The sequence below is a fragment of the Netta rufina genome, assembly GCF_964035555.1.
Source record: "Netta rufina genome assembly, chromosome: 1".
NCBI lineage: Eukaryota > Metazoa > Chordata > Aves > Anseriformes > Anatidae > Netta > Netta rufina.
The window spans coordinates 135,928,058-135,949,844 of record NC_140123.1 but is presented as its reverse complement, the minus strand read 5'-3'; the positions used below and the strand labels follow the sequence as shown (position 1 = coordinate 135,949,844).

The 21,787-nt window shown below is 38.4% G+C and overlaps 1 protein-coding gene across 2 annotated transcripts; it reads right to left on the bottom strand.

Annotated features, from left to right (window-relative positions):
- Window positions 1-107: 107 nt before the first annotated feature.
- On the bottom strand, window positions 108-21,313 carry TTC38 (tetratricopeptide repeat domain 38). 2 transcript variants are annotated; one of them, XM_084291180.1, is made up of 14 exons: window positions 21,241-21,313; window positions 20,202-20,279; window positions 19,508-19,589; window positions 18,976-19,147; window positions 17,804-17,977; window positions 15,415-15,490; window positions 14,203-14,322; window positions 11,521-11,580; window positions 10,341-10,379; window positions 9,394-9,475; window positions 7,676-7,841; window positions 3,270-3,429; window positions 2,902-2,975; window positions 108-2,090 (listed from the first exon to the last, which is right to left on the bottom strand). In XM_084291180.1, the coding sequence occupies exons 1-14, from the start codon at window positions 21,262-21,264 to the stop codon at window positions 1,997-1,999; spliced, it is 1,401 nt and encodes a 466-aa protein (XP_084147306.1). In that variant the 5' UTR covers window positions 21,265-21,313; the 3' UTR covers window positions 108-1,996. The 2 variants fall into 2 exon arrangements, with proteins under 2 accessions (XP_084147306.1, XP_084147307.1); XM_084291181.1 differs by lacking the exon at window positions 14,203-14,322.
- Window positions 21,314-21,787: the final 474 nt, after the last annotated feature.

The following is a 21,787-nucleotide window of genomic DNA, read 5'->3' as shown; positions in this document are numbered from 1 at the left end:
TAGAACTAGCTGAATGAGAGCTTCTAGTCACATTCATAGAAGGAAAGAGAATGCATCCTACTATAGGTTTACAAATTCGAGTCAACTCATTTAAAAGCTTCATTCATACAGGCAAAGACGTCATATATTTGCTGCACAACTGAGGACATCTTTGAATTTATTAATGTAAAGCAGACAGAATTCTAAATCACAATATATCAGAAGTACTAAAATATCACTCTTAGATTTACGTAGCAATGCATCACTTATACTACACACTTCATAAGCAGCCAGCAGATTTCTCAGACTTCGGTTTGATAGTAGGATTTGTTACATCTTTTGAGTAAAAATTTATCTGTCTAAAGTCATTGCTTGACATGCAGTGATTAAAAATTAACAGTAAAAAAAACCACACTAACTTTATCACTGAGTGAGCCAATCACAGTCATGGCTGGACAGATAAGGTAGTGACATATCTGAAGAGCAGTGAACTATGACTGTCCACAGCATTCAAAAGGCTGCAAGCAAGGACTGAAATACCCTTATATGGGTTCACAAATTATCATTTTTTTTAAACTAAACTATTTTTTCCTCCAGTGATGGTTGGGGGAAGAAGGCAAGCAGCAAGACACTTGCATATCTTAAGCCTCTATTATGTAGGAACTCCAGGGCGAGCATAGGGCCAGCTATGCAAGTGCTTTAGGTCAGAAGGATTCTGTGTGAAAAGGGGCTACTGTGGGACATGTGGAAGAGCCCAAGCTAGAGAAGAAGGAGGGGCAGACATGTCCTGGAGTGCTTGTAGATACCGAAGTCAGAGCTTGGGCAATTAAAGGGTGTGGCATTTCTATACAGGAACAAGAACAAAGGCATTAGGTTTCGTTTGAAATACTATCTTCTCTCCATTAGGGATTTCTGGATTACTCTTGCAAGACAAGCTTTTAACTCTGCTACACTGCAGGAACTGAGAAGCACAAGAACTTCATGGAGCTTTATGTCTCTTATCATGCCTTATTTGCAGCACCAAGGCTCGTCACATCACTCATGCCAGGACAAAGCTTTCTGACAACTCCCATTAGCTCTCTTTCTGGAGGAGTTCCTTGGCGGTTTTCACCTGCACTGAGATGCTCCAGTGTTCCTATAAAGCTCATGAACATTGGCTTTAAAGCTTACATTGCTAAACAAAGTGTCTCTTGCTGTTGAGATGACAGTAAGGCCTGAGTTATTAGAAACTAAGCACAAAGATTCCAGCCCAAATTACTATTCAGAGACAGCACTCTTTTAGCTGAGATCCAGTTTTTTTCATTTTTTCCTGAAAGATTTAAGGGTGCCAAGCAATCATCCACATTAAAATAGTCCTAACCAGCAGTCAGCCATTGTTCTTCTTGTCTGGCTCTTCCACATTGTAATTTCAAGAAGTTCTGGGCCTCTATCTTGAAGTCTAATATTTTGTAAGAGACAGATTTAAAAAAAGCATCTGGAAAAAGATCCTGAATGCAGACAGATCTGTAATGCCAAGGTAACTCATGCCTTAATGGGCTGGAAGGTTGAAATGGAATTCCGTTTATGTCTGTGTTGGCTCTGGCCCTACACTTGCCCATCGACAATGCTGAGGTCTATTTGAATTACCTAAAACGTTCACTCACTATTTAACGTATTAATGAAGTAATAAACCAGGCCAATGAATAACTGAAATCCAGGCACTGTTTCTGTACTGAATATTATCAGGGTCAAGGGAGCTTTCAAGGAAACATACCAGAAAAGTAGTGCCTCAGGATGCTACTGATAGCTGTGTATTATCAGCAGGTATTCTTATTTCCTTGTAGAATCATCCAAGATATAACATGAAATGCAACAGCTTTATATCTTTTAAGGAAATTGTCATCAGATCTCTAGCTCCTAGGGTACTCTTAATTGTGATTCTCGAACATGGGCTACAGCATAGAACACTTCCACTCCCCGCACCCAGACTTTGATTGCTAAGCATACTGCTATCTCATCTCAAGCACAGAGGACAGATTTAAGCCATTGAATGAACTGCTGCTGCCTTCCTCATAAGTCGCTCTGTCATTGGTGAGTTTGGTCTCATCACATCACGTTCTCTCAGGAGGCATCTGAGAAAGGAAAATAGGTAGCACATAAATGGGATGAAGGTCATGAGTACATCATTTTTTCCTGTAAGATCATCTGCAGTGTCCTTGTAAGAGATAGAAAAGAATACCTAAAGACCTGCTCTTGAGGTGCGTATCTCCTTTATTGGAAACATTTAGCCTTGGCATTAAGTTTAGGCAGAAGAGCATGCTTCTTAGCACTGACAAGAGACTGAAAATGAGCAGTCAGGGTGTACAAAAGAATCATTTTGATTTTGGGCCTAATATTTATGTTTCAAAGAGACTTCAGGAGTGGAACAGGCAAAGCTTTACGTTGCCCTGAGGATCCATTCTTTAAAGTGCACAGGCAGGCCCAGTTGATGACTTTCAACAGAACTCCATACAGGTCAATGAGCAACATCTGTGATTTCTGCCCAGCAAGACACTTGCAATTTGTACTGAGGCAAGCTCACATCAGACTCTGTTAATCATATTTCCCAGTAAAACTGTTGTTATTATTAGGATGGACTTGACTTTCAGCAGTTTGCTGAAGTTTAGGAGTCCATTAAGTACACAGACCATGAGGCAAGAGGCCACTGTTTAAGACAGAACCCTCTGAAAATCAACTGCCATTAAACAAATATAGATAAATCATCCAGACTGTAAGAATGCACACTTGGAACTGAAAGCAATTGCACTTTTTATCTTGATAAATGTAGCAACATTTAACCATGAATGCTTGTGTGTAATTTCAGCACTAATTCAGTATACTTGCTACTACTCGTTATTTTTGAAAACTACTATTTCCATTAAAAAAATCAGGAAAAAAACTTACTTAGCAAGGTTTTGTTTGGCTTTTGATTTACAATTTAAAGCAGCATGAATCAATAACTGGTTGAAAACATCTCTCTGAAAACAGAAAAAAAGTTAGCAAAATACAAATTAATATGTAATTTAGACTTACATGAACATCATTACAATGGTTACAATGTCTTGTTTACTAAAAGCCCCCAAGGAAAACATTTTCTCGTTGACATATTTAAATAGCTAACACTGTTAGTAAGTGTTTGTAAACAGGATTCAGTCACAAGCACAATTCTTCATTTTATAAGAATGAAGTATTATTAATAACGTAAGCATCAAAGGGAGGCTACTGGAAGAGGATTAAGTTGCATTAAAACATCTTTTATTGACCTCCTTTACCTGAGCATTACTGCCTCCTAGTTGGATTAGCTGGTAACGGATTGGGTACAGCAAATCTACTGCTTTGTCACAATTTCCATTTTCAAACTCCATAAAAGCCTGGCACAGTGGTAACCCCAAACTAGGAGCCAGGGAAAGTTCATGGTCTTCACAAGGTGCTCTGTAGAAAGAGAAAGTGGTGAACTTGCATAAGTCAAATGATAAGCACGCATATTTCTGTGCCAGTCTGTCACTGCCTACAGACAGAGTTATTCTTTTTACCCTGCAAAGCCTGATATTTCAGGTACCGTACTAGGATAATATTTTTTCTGTGTGGTTATGTTACCTTCACCTCTGTTACTCATTAATCAGTTTTTATTCCTCTGCACATATTTGCAAGTCACAAGCCCAATGCCTCCTGCCTTTGCAATAAATAGTTTAGGCTAAGAAAAAGCCAGAAAATTCTACACTAGTTTCTCTTCTGATCTTCTCACCAGAACATCCTATTGCTAGTTCTTTGACTGTCCTTACCATTGCCAAAACTGGCAATCAGTCTCTTGCAGAGAGCTCCAAATAATAATCTTTCAAAAGAACTTGCCACACAGCACAGTGCCTCACCATCTTTGGAATATACACTGCATTCCCAGTGACAGCTGGGAATGACAGCTCTCAAAGTCTGCTCTCTTATTTTCATCATGACAGACTGTTTTTAGATGCAAAAACAGCAAGGGATTTTAGATAGCACTTGTTTTTCTTTATTTTTCTTTCTCTTTTTTTTTCTTTTAAATGCTTGTAACCTAACCCGTCTAAGAGTGAAAGAGACATAGAGCATGACAATAAGCCTGTAGAAGATGTATACATTTTAGTAGACATCCTTCCCAATATTAAAAAATGTAAAAATATAAGTAGCCAAACTGTAGCCGTTTGGTCTATAGGCAATACCTGCAATGGGACAATGTGGAATTGTTTTTCCACTGCTACAAAAGGAGCTGACAGTGATCACACCTTGACAGCTGGAGGCAGTGGCATGTACGTGCCAAAAGCTTGGTTGGCAGTACCAGAAGGGGAAGAGAGCTATTTGACGCCAGCAATACAAATCCATTCCTGAGAATACGGAGCACAGGTCAATGCTATGAATTCCATTGGTTGCTTAGAATAGATTTCTCTGTAAATTTTCAAATTAAGTCTTTAACATTGAGGAATCAGCCTAGTAACTTTAGTCACTGGTTTCTGTTTAAAGTGCTTGCAACCACAGCTGAAAGCCACAATACTGCCTTAAACTTACCAAGCCAAAAATCTGATGATACAAAATGTACACACTGGTGTAAACAGAAAGCTATGCAACACCTCAGTAAATGCCCCATTGCTACAGTTCACGCCTTAGATAGATAGATAAATAAATAAATAAATAAAATGTGTGTATCTGTATGCTTTCTGTATAAACAATCAAAATGTCTTTAAAGATCTACCTTTCAAAGCACTAAGCTTTGCCCTAAATATTCCCTTTGAGTCACAATCATAAATTTCCCTTATTGTCCTCTAGGTCAACGCTGATTTTTATGTATACAGTGTTGCCCAATGTGTTTATCATTCCTTAACATGCATCCTCCTCTGGAAAGTTAAAAGTGTATAACAGATGTGTATTTTAAAGAAGTGGTCTGAGATAGCTGAAAATGATGAAACAATCCTTCATTTAAACGATTCTTCCAGCTCTCATAGAAAATGCACAGACATCAAAGACTGGTTTTTACTTCCTCTTGCAATTGATCTGAAGTATTGATTCATGAAGAACAATATACGCCCCTGCATTAACTAACATTTCTATCCATGAAAATAAACATGGGATACCAACCACCAAAGACCGCCACAGAAGGCGGTGTGGGTTGCCCCCGCCAAAGGAAAAGGCAAACACAGTTGTGGGATTGTCTTTGCCCAAGGACCAGGTTATACCTGGTGGGTAATGCAGAAAGATGGGGATATCAAGTGTGTGCCTCAAGGAGATTTAACACAGCAGAAGAAGTTTTTGAGAAAGGGAAGAAAATAATTCAAATTCTCCTGAAAGCTGCCTTTGCCATTAAACAGAATAAGGTCAAGGGACCTGCACAGGAAATCCAGTTCTTGGGGGTAAAATGTCAGGATGGACGTCATCACATTCTGACAGATGTGATCAACAAAATAACAGTTATGTCTCCGCCAACTAGCAAAAAAGAAACACAAGCTTTCCTAGGCCTTGTGGGATTTTGGAGAATGCATGTGCCAGTCTGTAGTCAGCTTGTAATTCTTGTCAACTTTAAAGCCCCAAATGAATTTGGTCTGGGTCATTTTTATGACTGCATTTTAAACAAATAAATAAAAAAAGCCACAAGTAAAACACATCTTAGATATCATTTACATGCATGAATACAATATATTCATGATTCACAAATTAATCCCCCTTAAAAAATAAGGGGCGACCTTATCGCTCTCTATAGGTACCTCAAGGGAGGCTGTAGCGAGGTGGGGGTTGGTCTGTTCTCCCACATGCCTGGTGACAGGACGAGGGGGAATGGGCTTAAGTTGAGCCAGGGGAGTTTTAGGTTAGATGTTAGGAAGAACTTCTTCACTGAAAGGGTTGTTAGGCATTGGAACAGGCTGCCCAGGGAAGTGGTGGAGTCACCATCCCTGGAAGTCTTCAAAAGACATTTAGATGTAGAGCTTAGGGATATGGTTTAGTGGGGACTGCTAGCGTTAGGTCAGAGGTTGGACTCGATGATCTTGAGGTCTCTTCCAACCTAGAAATTCTGTGATTCTGTGATTCTGTAATCCACTAATCCAAACAATTAAAATAATTTCTCCATCTTACAGTCAGTTTTCTGAAATAACAAAATTAACCTTCATAATGCTTCAAATTACATCTAAAAACGTGCAGTTCTATTACTACAAAAGGCTGAACACAGGCAAAAGGAAACAGTAGGTGGAGAGATACGTAGTGTGTTACAGCTTTCCTGAAGTGGTGTGTGCAGTTTTACACATTTTACATATACTTACATATCAATATAATTATATGAAAGATATCCACTGTCTCCTACTTCAGTCAAATCAGACATGCTTAGGCTTGATTTGACAGATCCTTGTTTTCGTAACTACTCTTAAATACATTTATTTTTGGTTGAGAAACATTATTGTCAGAAACAAATTGTGAGAATTTCAGATTCTTCTTCCTCCTTCTTTTCTAAGGGAAGGGAAGCAATAGATGCTGAAGCAGGGGAAAAACAAGTTATATGGGGGAAGAACTGAATGAAATTTTAAACTGGCAATGATTGCCATACCAGCAATCATGGGTTTGGAGCAGGATACGCTGAAATTCCTAAGATGTTATAGCCAAAAGCAGGAGGGGAAAGGTGGTACTGTAACTCAAGGCAGTGAAGCCGGGCAAACAGGGATGTTATTTGACTGCCATTTGTGACTTTACCAGCCTACCAAGCCCATAGGTCAGCTGTGTGTTCTCAGACACAATCTCTACAGATTTCAGCAGCTTTCTGTTCACTTTCAGTTGTTCGGCATTGATACATTGAAAACCATTACTCACACTTATGAGAGAGATTTCATTAAGAGTAACTAGATATAAATTTGTATTGGTTAAGTATTAATCTTTTTTCTCTCCCATGTTTGCTGCAGAGTCTAATCAGGTGGTCTACTGTTTACAACTTTGTAAATTACTAAATTTTGTGCTTAAAACTATACCATTAAACCAGTAATTTGTTTTTAGGATCTATCACCTGCATTTACATACATGTAATCTATAGATCAATCCCTTCAAAAGAATTACTATCATTTACAGTTATTCAATACAAAAGAGAACATAAAGAAAAAACATTGTTTAGTTGAAATACTTCAATATGCAAATTTTGCACATAATTCAAATCAAAATATTCTCTAGAACTGCTTTAGCAATATTTAAAAATTGCTTTCCTGCAGAGATACTTCACAATGCACCAAATTGTAGCTATTAGAACATTGCTACCAACTAACGGTCCATGATTAAAGAATGTTTTACAGCAGAGCAGAAATAACCACCACAGAGAGCTAACATATATTGTGCAATGTCCTCATTACTATATGGGTGAAATACTTTACTTATTGTATGTAACATAGCTTAGTATGAATTCATCAAAAGAAAATACAAAGCAAATGTTCACTTAGTGCTCATGAGTTCAAATGTAAGCGATTCTTGCTTAACAAAACAGAAGCCCCTCTAGATAGAACTCAAAAATAATTACAGGGATCTTCTAATTGCACGTCAGCTGATTCAAACCAGACTTGTCCCACTAACACTCTAAGGCAGAGAAGAATATGTTGTAACACTTCTGCAAGCCAGAGGCATTACCACCCTAAAGTTCAGAGGACAAAATATTTTTTCAGTATAACATTTTAATTCATTTACTTACTTGGCAAGTTCTTGAAGAGTTGTTAAAAGCTCATCAGTAGTTTTGTGGTCTTTGGCTCCAAGGGAAGACATCAAGATGTGTACATCGTTAAACAAAAGAATGTGATCTTTGGTGTGTTTCTTTGTAATCTTGAGAACGTTGTCCCACCTGTCTCCAAGCTTTACACCTATGAGTAAAAGATATTTTTTTCAATAAAAATACCACATGCAAAAGCATCACTTTGTAATCAGCATCACACAGCACAGATAGCACTGCTACTAAACTCAAGAAAACAGACCCTAGAGTGGCAAAATTATATTATAATATTATTATAATATAATAATATAAGTAATGCTTAGTTACAGCCTGTCATATCTGGGCAAAGGGTTTATTGACTGTCAGTAATTTATTGCCAGTATTCTAGACTGCATTAAGCAAGGTTCTGGCTTTAATACAAGATTGCTCGTGTCTTCTTGGAGATGATGTTCATAGTGAATTGCCTATAGCAATCAAATTATACAGACAGATAAGATGGATTGCATAAACAAACCCAATGCACCATTAGTGTTTCAGTAAAATATTATGAAACCCTGCACCCTCCAACACCACCCTTCAGGAACTCCAGTGTGCAAATTCTAGCTTTAAAAAGTTGAGAAGAAATGACACAGAGTTATGAGAGTACACAAAAGCCAGAGGCTAATAGATGTGCACTTGCTATATCAACCAATATCACAATATAAAGTATTTAATTTGAAATTTACGTCAAGAAAGCTCTATAGCATTTTAGAAGCTAACGTACTCAATTATTCAGCCTCAGATCTCCAGGGACAATATAAGTTAAATCTTCCAGAAAAGAAATATGTAACCTCTGCTAGCTTGAGCTGAATGAAATACTGTGCTGGCATGGGAAAAAAAAATATCTTGGAAAGAAAAAAGGTTATGCACATGATGTGGATTAACCCTGGTAGGCAGCGAAGCACCACCCAGCAGCTCGCTCACTTGCCTCCCCCTCAGTTGGATGGGGAGAAGAATCAGAAAGGCAGAAGTGAGAAAACTTGTGGGATGAGAAAGACAGGTTAATAGATAAAACAAACACTGAGCATACAAGCAAAGCAAAATAAGGAACTACTTCTAATCAGCTGACAGATGTTTACCCATTTCAAGGAAAGCCAGGCCTCGTTATGTTTAACAGTTAATTGGGAAGACAAACACCATAACTCCAAATGTCCCCTCTTCCTTCTTCTTTCCCGAGCTTTTATTGCTAGGCATAGCACCTTAGGGTATGGGATATTCTTTTGGTCAATCAGGGTCAGCTGTCCTGGCTACGTTCCCTCCCAAATTCTTGTGCAACCCCAAGCCTACTTGCTGGCAGAGCAACATGAGAAACAGAAAAGACCTTCATGCTGTGTAAGCACTGTTCAGTAATAGCTGAAATATCTGTGAGCTATCAACACTGCTTTGATCACAGATCCAAAACATAGGATCGTAAGAGTTACTATAAAGAAAATTAACTCTATCCCAACTAAAGCAGAACAGCAAAATATTATAAAGTTCACATTGAGGCTTTTCTCAAGAACGAAATTTTAAGATTTCTTCTGTAACACTGACCAAGCTTGCTCTGTAAGTATCTCTAAAAACTTCTCCAACATGCCAGTGTGTGTGGGGTGAGGGTAGGGAGAGGAAGGCAAAAAGAAAACTGTTCCTCTTACAGATTAAGAAAGAACAGTTGGATATCCTACCTTCCAGACGAAGCCTGTACAGCATTGAACAGTTATCTACTATATCCAGCATGCTTCCACTTGACAGGCACTGAGGAGCAATCTGTAATCACAGGTATTCATAAGCTGCCCAACTGATGTGCTAGCAGGAACTTATTCAGATAATCAAACTTATATTCAAAGTACAGAATTAATTTTATCTTTTTATTCATCCAAAAATACCTGTCTGACAATAGCCCTATTTGCATCTTTTCTGAATGTGGTAATTTGCAGTGACAAACACACATATTGCTTCATTTGTGCTGCTTTACATGTTATGGAGTTAAACTCAGTAAGCATGGAAGGTCATCAAGGTGTTTTTTTGTTTGCTTCCAGTACAGTGCCATAATTAGTATTTCATTTTGCCAGATTTAGTAGTCCGGAATCTGCACAGCAGCTTTCTTAATGACAACATTATTTTTACAAACCTTACAAAGATGTTATACTACCGAAATTTGATAGCACTTATTTACTAAGATTGTTTTGAAATCTATGCAGTAAAGCACCATAACATATTAAGTAGAAATAAAAAGACATGTTTTTGTTGACTTAGTAGCTAACATGCAAAAATCACTTCTTTATAAAGGTAACTTGACTTTACAAGAAAATTATCTCACATCCTTTTAAAAAAGTTTCTTTTCAGGGGCATTTAGACCTATACATCATGAAAAAGATACGTGGACACCTGGAAAACAGTACCAACAGTGCCATTACAGCTACTTCAAGCAAAAGTGTAAGAAAGGCTTGAATCAGTATTTGAGTATTTGGGGCATTTCAGTAGTTGACAAACAGCTTCCCAAACAACAGATATAAATAATATAATAAAATAATATGGCAATTGCAATAGGTTTCAATTTCATGCAGAAGGAATAAAGTACGTATTGTGGCCTTAAGCATGTTCTCCAGTAAAGATTAAGGCTCCTACTCACATGATTGTCATAAATTGTCAAAGCAGCCTCATATTCCCCCTGTAAAAGCAATCAAGGACCATATCATTAACATTCAGGTAGAGAAAACAAGAGTGATGGGTAGTAACCAAACATATAAATACAATTAATAGGTGCCATATTACTTCACTGCCTCATGACTTGTTTAAAAAAAAAAAAAAAAAAAAAAAAAAAAAAAAAAAAAAGTCAATGAATTCCTTGAGGCCTGAAAAGAAAGAACAGAGACTAAGATAAAACAGGCTTTACTAGGTAAAATAACCACTACGCTTAGGTTTCATTTAATAATGAGAACTAATCCTGCCATAGGTTACACATGAGGGAGAAAGACAAGGTGTTACCTCTCATTCTAATCTTCCTTTCAGGTTTCTTTGCAGACATTACTGCATCATGAAGTTATGCAAAGAGGTAAGAATAAAACTAATGTTAAGCAGGCTATACAAAAGCTGTATAATAGTGTTAATAGTGCTGAACATCAGCAAGTTATCTTGTTTGCTGACCAACGTACAGCACCTTTTCCATGATGACACATTTGTCTCCTGAATGAATTGAGACCCACAACTACAAAGAATTATCAAGTCCAAGGAAATTCTGCATTGCAGCCTGATAGGTTGGGTAAGTTGCAACTTAAAGGGTTTCAATAAATTTGATCTCTCTATAAGAGCAAGAATTAGTATCATTGACTAATAACATTAGCTATCAAATCTAGAGCTGTTGTACTTCCTCTTTTCTAGTGTCGGCAAATTTTGAGTTCAACAACAAAGTACTGAATTTGAAGAGAATTTTATTTTTAGACAAAGTTTTTGTCTAAAAATTAGAGATCCAGGTTCACCTTTCTATAAAATAATTGTGCCAAATGTAATTAGTGACCTTATTTTATCTTTGAACATGTAATAATCATGTAATAAAGCAACTTTTCAACATTCCAACGAAGCTACTGGATCTTTGTTCAATGTAATTACAAAAAAATTATTCTCAAAATAATTGTACTAGCGAACTATCCTGTAAAAATGTCATTGTGCCATTTTACAAAAAAAAAAAAAAACACACAACCCTCTAGACAGCTGAAAAAAAAAAATAAATAAACGCTAGGGCTGCCTTTTAAATAGCATTAGATCAATTATCTGTCTGGACCATAAAACATCTGTATGAAAATGTCTCATACCTTTTCAATGAAGTATAAAGCCCAGTGCCAGTAATTATGACAAGCAAGCATATCACTGTTCTGCAAAAAAAAAATAAAATAAAAATGTTATATACAAAATAACTTTCCATTTAAATGTATCTAGACAGATTTCTGTTTTCTTCTTCATAAAGGAGTACTTCAAGTGACAGAAGAGACAAGAACGTTAAATCAGCTTGTCTACTTTAAATTTCTCATTATGCATATGCTACTTGAAATTCAGGATGAAAACCGAAGTTTATATAACTGAATTTGTTATTATTATATTTATTATATATATTTATTATTATTATTTATTATAACTGAATATCATAAATATTCACTGAACTGTACCAACTTTGCATCCTACTTCTCAACTGGTACCAGGATTTTAAATATTCTTTCATAGCCTACAACACTGTAGTTAAATTTAATCTTTTTACAGGTGGAAAAATCTTCCTTGTAATGATGAAAACTGCTTCACTTTCAGGAAGTACAAAGGTTCCCAGTGAACTTTATGGTGCTAATATAAATCCTCTAGTAATCTTTACTTGTTTAATATTATACTACAAAACCAATATGAGCAACTAAAATAGTTAAGGGGTTGGCATAAACCTGATAATATCACGTTTACTACCATACCACAATACCAAATGCCATATAAACAAGAACATGGGATTACCTCACTGAATAAAACAAAACCTTTCTTCTGCTGCTGATTTTGAGTTCTGAATGAGATTAAATTGCTAAGGCAGAAGTGGGCTTGCAGACTGCTAAAATAAATAAAAGCAGACTTTGAGAACTCTTTGCAATAGCTCTGGAGAAAAACTTTCCCATTTAATAACCAACAGTACTGGCACAGAGGCCCCCTCTGGTAACATAATCTGCCCCTTCTGATTTTGTGCTGAAACATACATAAAAAAAAGGCATCTTCTTTTTTTGTGTGGAGAGGAACAATAAAAAGTAAACTACCATGTAAAAAAACCTTACAAATTCTTTATGACTCTTACTGTAAAGAAAGATGAATTAAAAACACCAAAAGGAGTCTAGTGGTGCTAGATATAAAAGATCCTGGTCATTAAAAGAAGTACTAATTGTCAATTCACCAGGCCAAACATAAGCCCTTAGAAAGCCCTGCTTTTTTTTCCACATGATTACATTTTAACTGGGTTCATGATGAAAAGATGGGTTCATGAAGGCTAAGATGAAAAATATTGCATAAAAGAAGTGATTATATACATTATCATTATGACAATGTCAGCAGTTATAAGTCTTAACTGTACTGGAGTGGACATGAGGGTATTCTAGACAATTCCACTTACTGATCTGGCACTTCGTTTTATTTGGATAAAGGGTATAAAGCTCAGAAGAATGGAACTATTTTAAGAAACAGAGTTCAAACAGGTTCCAAAAGTCAGGGGCTGATTTCAGAAATGGTTGTTGGTAGTTTTGAAGGTGTCACCCAAACTGTAAGTTCCATGTATCACTGTTTCATTAACTAATATGTCAAAGGACAGAATCCTTTCTGAGACATCAAAGATATGAACCTGAAGAGAGGATTGACTGCTTGCATATCCAAGCTTGGTACCTCAATGATTTAATTTAAAAAAAAAAAAAAAAAAAATCATCCTTCTAGCCTCACTATCCAGCCCTGTTCTTTGGGCAACATGGTACAGTGAGTTGAGATGACTCTAAAACAAACTCTTGTGGGTTCTATCAACTTCAAACTCCACAACCTTATGCTCTGAATATTATTATCTGCTCTTCACTTAATCATTAGGAAAAGACATGCTGTTCAACACAAATAAAAATTAAGCTCCACTTACAGCAAAGGACTACATGACAAATTAACAAAACTGTTCAATATACCACTGAGAGATACTCAAATAAGTTGGATGTACGAAGTAACTTGAGTAGACTAGAAAAGAGACAAAAGCATAATTTATCTTTTCTTTACAGCTCACCTAGCATCCTTCCCTATCAAGAAGTAAACAAAAACAAACAAACAAAAATAATCAAAAAGTTCATTAAATACATGAGCTTTCTGAAATGTTGCTTTGCCTGTGTTATCTCAGAGCTGGTTCCCCTGAGGAAGATCACATAGGTTCCTCAATTGATGTATGTTGCTCAGCCTCAGCCTAAGCAAAAAGTTCATGAAAATAACACTTGTCATTTTACTTCTATAAACATGCAAGTATAAATAAATCAGTTTTCATATCTAATATTTCATCTTCCAGCAATGGCCATGACTTTATGAGATATAAAATATTTAGCCAGTTCCATCTGCTTAAGAAAAAGAAACTATGGCGCGTGTGTGTACAAACTTGTTGAAAAGCAGTATTTTTTTCAATATTTCTAGATAAAATAAGGCAGTGTGAAAAGACAGACTTTTTGTGAAACATGGCCAACCAATGTGTTTGGCATTTGTGTAATCTCAGCAGTCCTAGTTACGATGGCATAAAGTGGTTCAAAGTATGTGTTGTTCATAATATACAATTTTTTTATGCTTCAAAATTGGCACAGATAACAGCACTACAAGTGATTTTTCTCGTAATCTGGGAAATTTGCATTGCTTGTAACATGTATGGAGAGAAGAATAAACTAGATGAAGAATCAGAGAACTTGACTGAAGGAGGTAAAGAAGACCTAGGATTTTTTTTTCAGAGATGCTATGAGAAAGTTTACCTTCCAGTTGGCTTCTGTCTCCTTCATAAATGCTAACCCTTTCTTCACCTCTGCTTTCATTTCATTTATGTGAGCTATAGTATGAACAGACCACGCATCTGTCTGATCTATAGCCAAAGCCTGTGAGTCGAAAAGGGAAAATGTGATCTTACAAACTTGCAAATAAACATATTTATTATTGTTGATATAGAAGCAAGAGACTTGTATTTATTAGCTGCACGTTAAGTACATCCCTGCACTATTCCTACTAACCATAGCCTGGAAGACTGATTTGGACAGAAAGGAAGAAAATGTTTATTGGCTGACTTCACTTCCTGACTTCTACTGCACAGAGATAAACATGTGCAGAACAGCTTTAGAATGCAGGCTTTAATGAAGATTATCAAATGATGTTTTATTTCAAAGGCATATGTCAATATAAACCATAAAAGAATTGCATACACAGGCATAATATACCCCATAGCACATTCTTGCAGGTAATCATTCCTTTAAGAACATGTCCAGCTCTGACTATTGAGCAATTTACTCTTTCTCACTCCATTTACCAATAAGTTTTAGCCATTTCGTAAAGTTAAGTCTTTCTTGTCACTTTCAGCCATTTGATTTAACAGAACCTTGGCAAAAACACCCATTAAAGATGAATTGTATCTGAGACCCCTGGAGGACTACAGAAAGTCAGGTGTAACTACTGTCTTCATAAAAAGGGAACACACCAAGTAATTTTGATCCCCAGGAACACTGTAGACTTAATTGCTCAATAATTCATGAATGTGCATCTAGAAAAAAAATGGAGGAGGAACCCAAACAGGGTGGATTGTCAAGAGCAAATTATGTCAAGTCAATCTAACATTCTTTAATAGGAGTCAACAGACAGTTATACATGGGGGAAACAGAAAATTCGATATTCGTGGATTTTAGACAGCTGTTTTGATACCATCTTGCATGGCATGGTTGTAAGGAAATGAAGGCAATACAGTTAAGATGAAATTGCCATGGTATGGCATAGATATAGGAATCTTTCTAAGGAATATTAATCAATAGTTCTTTGTGAAATTGTGAGAATTTCCATGCTAAATTTTATCTCTTTGCTACTTCTCTTAACAACTGGGATGACGATGAGTCAGTTTACAGTATCTGCACAAAACGTCACTCAGAGATAGGGAGCATGACTAAGAATTCTAAAACATTTTACCATCAATAAAAGGCAATTACCTCAAGGGCAAGCTTCTCAGCACGATCAAAAAGGTTTGTTTCCATGAGTCCAAAAGAATAGTAGCCCTTAACGTAGCTAAGCAAAAGAGAAATGAACAATGCTTCATCATTAAGAACTAGATTTAAGGTAGGATTGAAAAACATACCAGAACATACAGTTAACTCAAAACAGTCCTTACAGTGCACTTTATATTGAACCATGCAAAGAGCTCAGATCCCATCTATTTTAAATGTGTATCTAACAAAAGACCAACTCTTCCTCATGCCCAACATGTATACTAAAAAACATGCAATCTATTTATTGTGCTAGCCAGAGCATCACATGGAACTGGGAACACTGTGTTTTTGATTCTGAATTGTAGAGTATGTAGACAATATTTAGACTCAATGTCTGCTTTTCTGTAGGTAGTCTAAACCACCACTAGCATTTTTCAAATTCAACACATTCTGAAGCATACTGAATTTTACCAACAGGAAAAAAAAAAAAAAAAAAAAAAAAAAAAAAAAAAAAAAAAAGCACCCACAAGTGACTTAAGATTTACAGTTAGAAACAGTGAGTGGGAATGTGTCAAAACACTTTCTGGTTTGTATAAAGTGGCTATTCTGGCTCCCCCAATACAACAGGCTGGAGATAGAACAAACTCACTGTCAGGCTGCTGCTGGTGGTGGTAAGCCACACTGATAATATTCAAAGGGCTCAAGCTTGCAGAATACAGAACAATAAGCTAGCTCTCATAGGAAATGAGAGGCCAAGAGACACCAGCATGGAAATCAGGAACAAAATGCACATCACCAGTGTTTTGAGAGCTGACATTTACTTCTTTGGATAAACTGGAATTTAGAGTTGCAGAGAAGAATCTAATCTCTATAACATTTATAAAAATGCAGAACTAGATGGTCAGAAGCAAGAAAATACCGCCACCAAAATTATCTGTATATCTCAAATGCAATGCATATGGCTGTAGTCTTCTGCACTTTCTCCAGTGCCCACTAACCTATAGGTAAGTGCCTTTAAATGAAGTGGCTCTTCAAAACTGGTTAACGTCATTCTAAAGTCACAAGGCATCCCCGTTAAGCAATAAAAGTCCAATGTAAAGGAAAATTAGGGAAGTTGTATGCTTCTGTGCATGTACATGATGCGGTCATTTTAAGAAATATTTAACTGCTATTGTATTTGCAGATTTGTAGATTGCAAAACACTACTGGATACATCTCTGTTTCTCAAAGTATCTGCTGGAGTTTTGGTTTTAAACTCAGGAGGCAGAAAAAAAATACTAAAACATGTGGGGTACATTGCACCTGATTTATTTCATGGTTTGAGAGGAATAAAGGTTGATTTTTTATTTTGGTCAAGGTATCGATTCATACAAAACTCTACATGCCTGTCAGATTTCTATACTTCAAGAAATGTTTAATATATGGGTATTTCCTGTTGATTTACATTTAAGTGGACAACGAATGCACTTTTATAACACTGTGTCCAGAAAAAATTACAAAAATGCAGTCAAAGCTGCTAAGGAGTCTTACTTCCCCAAGAAATGACATCAGCGTACTGTAGTTAAGAAGAACAAAGTATTTTACTTTTTTTTCCTAAATTGAGATAACACTGCTGGAAAAATGAGACATTTTGTGGCGTGCTTTAGATTCATTATTATGATTGTAGAGAATAAGAATGAGAATATAGACATTCTATAAGAATATAGGCATTCAGTCTATATTCTTTACAGTGCTTGTGGAAGAGAAAAGGAGAAAAGATTGTACCGGATATCAAGATACAGAGCATGGGTCTACATACATGTAAATATTCACAGAACATTTAGAAATTTATGTTTGACTATGGAGGGTCTATTCTATCTCTAAGTGTTAAATGTATACACTGATGTATAGTTTGATGTAGATTTTTACATAAAGTTAGCAGCTTTCAAGTAATTTAACAGGTCTTAAAAATAATTTAAAAAATTATCCCCACATAATTGTTTTTGTCAACTAACTGCTTGTCAGTAGATTCAGATTACCCCAAATTAACCTTGGGAAACCAAAACTTTCAGGACTTAACTAAATAAATAAAATGAAATAAAACAAGCAAACAAAAACTATCCTATGTGCTACATGATGTGCCACATTTGCTAGCAAAAATTACTAACTGACCTAAAGCTCACTTCTAAAACAAACAAAACAGAAAATCACTAACAGTATCAGCAGGGATATAGGAGAGGTGTTCTAGGTGTGGTCACTTATAATTCACTTGACTTCACTTACAAGCTGTGATCTTTTCTACGTGTCTTTATTCAGTAGATCCTATCCTTTGGATGTGTTTGAAATTAAAAAGACAAAGCATGTATACCTTACACCAGATAAAGACCTATTTTTAAAATGAAGCATGACCTACCTGCTCAGAGGAACATCAGGTGTCCAGAAAGGAAAAACCCTTGCAACAGAGTCTCTCATTTGTATATGATATCCCAGATAGAAATAAGTGTCCTGGGAAAATTTGAGGGCTAGCAAGTCCGTTGGATGGCTCTGCAGAATCTGTTCCCATAGATCACAAGCTTTGGGGAGCTGGCTAGAAATATAGAAATATTTTGAATGCTGAAAGAAGGCACACACACCCAACTCTACTGTTACTTCTAAACTCATGCTATTCTGAAAAAGAGAAAATTCAACATCAAAAAACTTTTTTTTTTCTTGAAAGAATTTAAGTTTGTTTTTTTTTTTCCTGTAAGAAACAATGACATTATCTTCACTGGGTACTTTCTGGGAAACAATATAAAATAAATATTCGTGTGTTAAAAAAAACAAATTATAAACTGCACAGAAAAAAACAGTAGCTCAACCATAAATCTAAAGATTTTCTTATGGGGTTGAACAGAGACCTGCTGTTATCTGCTTGAGGGTAGGAAGGCTCTGTAGAGTGATCTGGGTAGGCCAAATCAATGTGCTGAGTCCAACTGCATGACATGCAACAAAGCTAAATGCCACGTGCTGTACTTGGGTTGTAAAAACCCCATGCAGAGGGACAGGCTTTCCATTTTTCAGAGGAAATCTATTTTGACATAGGAAGACAACAGAGAGGAGAAGAAAGGTCTGTTCTAGACTTTACTTATGTGGGTCCAAGTGTGTATTATATTATACTGGACATCAGAGTACTTAAATATTAAGTATCTTAGTTCTAAACCATTTACTCCACTGACAGATCTAAGACAGATTTAACACAAGGAGTGCTTCACGTTTTAACATAGAGGCCATACAGCACTTCCCCTCCTACAGTTCTGATGGAAAACTAGTCATGGTGATAGAGCCTGGGTAGATAAATTGCAGCACAGCCACCAACACTGCACATTGATCCTTCACTAGTTGTCTAGCTAGACAGCTAGGCAACACCACTCCCAAGCATCGCCTCTACCTGTGGTAGGTAAAACTCTTCCCAGTCCTTTACATGGGTGGAAAGCGACAACAGAAGAGCAAGTGGGACATGTGCTAAGGTGGTACACAGCAACAGCAAGGAGATTCTGAATGACAAGACCAGCTCCTGCCCCCTTCCCCATAGGGCTAGACACTTACCCGTGGGCAAACATGTCCAGCGCTGATACGTGAAGCTTCTCCCGCTCACTGAGAGGCTGGGATTTTGACAGTGTCATCATTGTTCTCATTGCACTGTCCAGCTCTTTGTTGAGCCGCACTGAACTTCCAGTACCAATCAACTCCAAACCATTTGCGATGACCTGTCCCATTGCTAGAGAAACCAGCACATTACAACTTGAGCCATACGGAACTGTAAGAAACTCATCTCTACAGAAGCATTAACACAGTTTTGTTTTGTTTTAAAATGGGACTGATCTGTAGTGACAGGGGACAGAAAGGCTTATAAGCCTGAAGTTTCCTAGGCCCTTCATGATAAGCATTTAAGAAGACTTGAAATGAAAAGAAAAACACAAAACCAAACACATCATCCCAGCCTGCTCTTGACTATAAAGAATCTTTACAGAGTTCTGCAGCCCACTGCTTCCCACTTGCCTAAACAAAGCACAGTTGACACAAAGAGGCAAGGAATTATGCAACACTTTCCATACTAACCATTAAAGATTATACTTACTAAAATTTGGATCTGCTGCTTTTAGCTTGGAGAGACATCCCTCGATACCTCCAAGACCCTCATCATTGGCCCAGGTTGCATACTATAAAAGAGAGAGACTGTGTCAAGGAATCCCCAGTGACATTGGGCATCTTCTCCTCCTCCCAGCCACGTGAAAGTCAGAAGCAAGAAAAATGATAGCAGAGAACCTTTACATTCAGATACAATTAGGTCAGTAAGAAAACACAGAAGCTGCTTTCTTTAAGGTAGCTTGGCCACCAGCAGAACTGACAGCCTTTGTTCTCTATGCAGCTTATGGGTCCAGGGTCCAGCAGGATGAGCACACTACCTGAAGTTCTTCCTACAGCTACAGTGTCTGGCATCACTCTCTGCTATGAGGGTTTTCTGCTGACTGCTAATGGCTGAATTCAGCCCAATTTGAAGAACATGTGTGAGAACGTAACATTTCTGATACCACAGCTTCCCTGTCAGACTTGACAGCCAGTAGCTAACCAACACACATGCTACTGGAAAGAACCAATGCAGACACATGAACACAAACACACACACTGTGATTGCCTAATCATGCCTTCCTCAAGAAACAAAACTCAGTACAGCTTCTGTCTAATCTTTCAGCTGTAAAGGAATGTAGAAATCAGCTACACCAAAGACTGGTTTATCCAGAAGTCCCTTCAGACCCCATTTTTCATCATACCTGGGTGAGCACTGCATCAAAGAGTTTACAGGCTTCATTGCTAGCAGTGGACAGGCCGAGTCCAGCATCCTGCCAGGCCTGCACAACAAACAGATGAGAAACGAAGGATTTCACACACTGAGATGACGGACAGAGTGGTGACATTCTGATGTTTTTCAAATGTTTATTTTTTTTTTCAAAACAGGAAAAAGCTGTGAGAACAATGTTAGCATATGCAGACACTTTTTGTGCACCTGTCCATACATCTCAATTTGTTGGGTTAGCAGTGGGGATAAAGAACCAAAAATTATAAATTGTAGAATTTGAAAGGCTATATACCTTACAAGGTGAGGACCATACTTCACTCCCTGCACATAAATTTGAGCTGGTGCCTCTGCTGAAGATACACCTCATATGAAACAGTGACACAGGAAAGGAACACTCCAGGTTTCTATATACACAAGCAATACTGCCTTTTCCTAAACCGGATGGCCACACAACCACCACATTTGTCATCTCACTACCTCAGGGGCTTTCCTTCCTAACTTACCTAACTAATGCCGTCGTCGTCAAAACTTTTAGGGAGCCTAAACACACACGCTCGTTCTGCTGCTCCTTGCGCTCATTTCCCCTCATCCTTCTCCCTAAACCCAGAACAGACTGCCCGCTGCCAGGCTTCCTGGAGGAGAGTGCCATTGCCTCCACTCCTTTTCCTGCTTTGCCTTTTCTCTTGGACCAGACCAAAGCCTCGCCCTTGCTGCTGCTTTGCTGCTGACTCTTCCCTTCTAGCGGTGTCCCTGCTGCCATGCCAGCCGGCTGTGAGCGATCCCTCCTCTTTACTCCTCTGGTTCCGCGCGGCCGTTTCGCAGCGCTCTGCAGAACCTGCAGCACCCAGAGGAGCTTTTTGTTTTTCTCCCCCAGCCCCAGCCCCAGCCCCAGCCCCGACCCCGACCCCGCTGCCCCGCGGGCTGTCGGCACCCCCGGGGCTCCCCCGGCCCGGCCCGGCCCGGCCCTCCCCTGGTCGCGCCGCGCCGCTCCGCTCCCCTCCGCCCCGCCGGACCTTGCAGTCCCTCAGCGGCGCCATGGCTCCACCGCTGCTCCTCCGACCCTGCCTCGCGGCTCGGGAGCTCCCGGCCCTCAAGAGGAGGGGCCGCGGCAGGGGCGGGCGGGGCCGCCGGCGGCGGGGCCGGGCCGGGGCCGCTCAGCCCGCCGGCCGCGCTCGCTGCCGAGCCCCCGGGGCCGCCGCCGGGCAGCTGCTGCTGCCGCCGCCGGCCACGCGGGGCCCGGCCGCCCCGGGGCGCCTCGGCAGCCCGGCGGCTTCCCGCCACTGACCTGGTCTGCCCTGCCTGGTGTCTAGGAGAAAAAGAGAGTTTATGTCCGGTGGAAGAAGGGACAGGCAACTTAAGAAAAGCACAAGGAAGTTGCCAGCATATGCAGGGGAAAAAAATCAGGATGGCTAAAGCCAAAACCAGTCACCATGTACTGTATAGACAGCCTGAGAAGAGATGTCAACATAAATTTAGGCCACAAGACCAGAAAAATCAATACTTTTAGGTTAATAGAATAGTGAATTTTAAAATGTGTATGAAATAGTGAATTTTACTATA

Bases quoted from the DNA above. Each gene is read 5' to 3' on its own strand.
- TTC38 (XM_084291180.1), bottom strand. From the start codon at position 21,264: ATGGCGCCGCTGAGGGACTGCAAG. The intron at 20,280-21,240 runs GTCCGGCGGGGC...TTTGTTGTGCAG, and splicing joins CGCCGCTGAGGGACTGCAAG to GCCTGGCAGGATGCTGGACT. The intron at 7,842-9,393 runs GTAGGATATCCA...TTTTACTCATAG, and splicing joins GTACAGGCTTCGTCTGGAAG to GTGTAAAGCTTGGAGACAGG.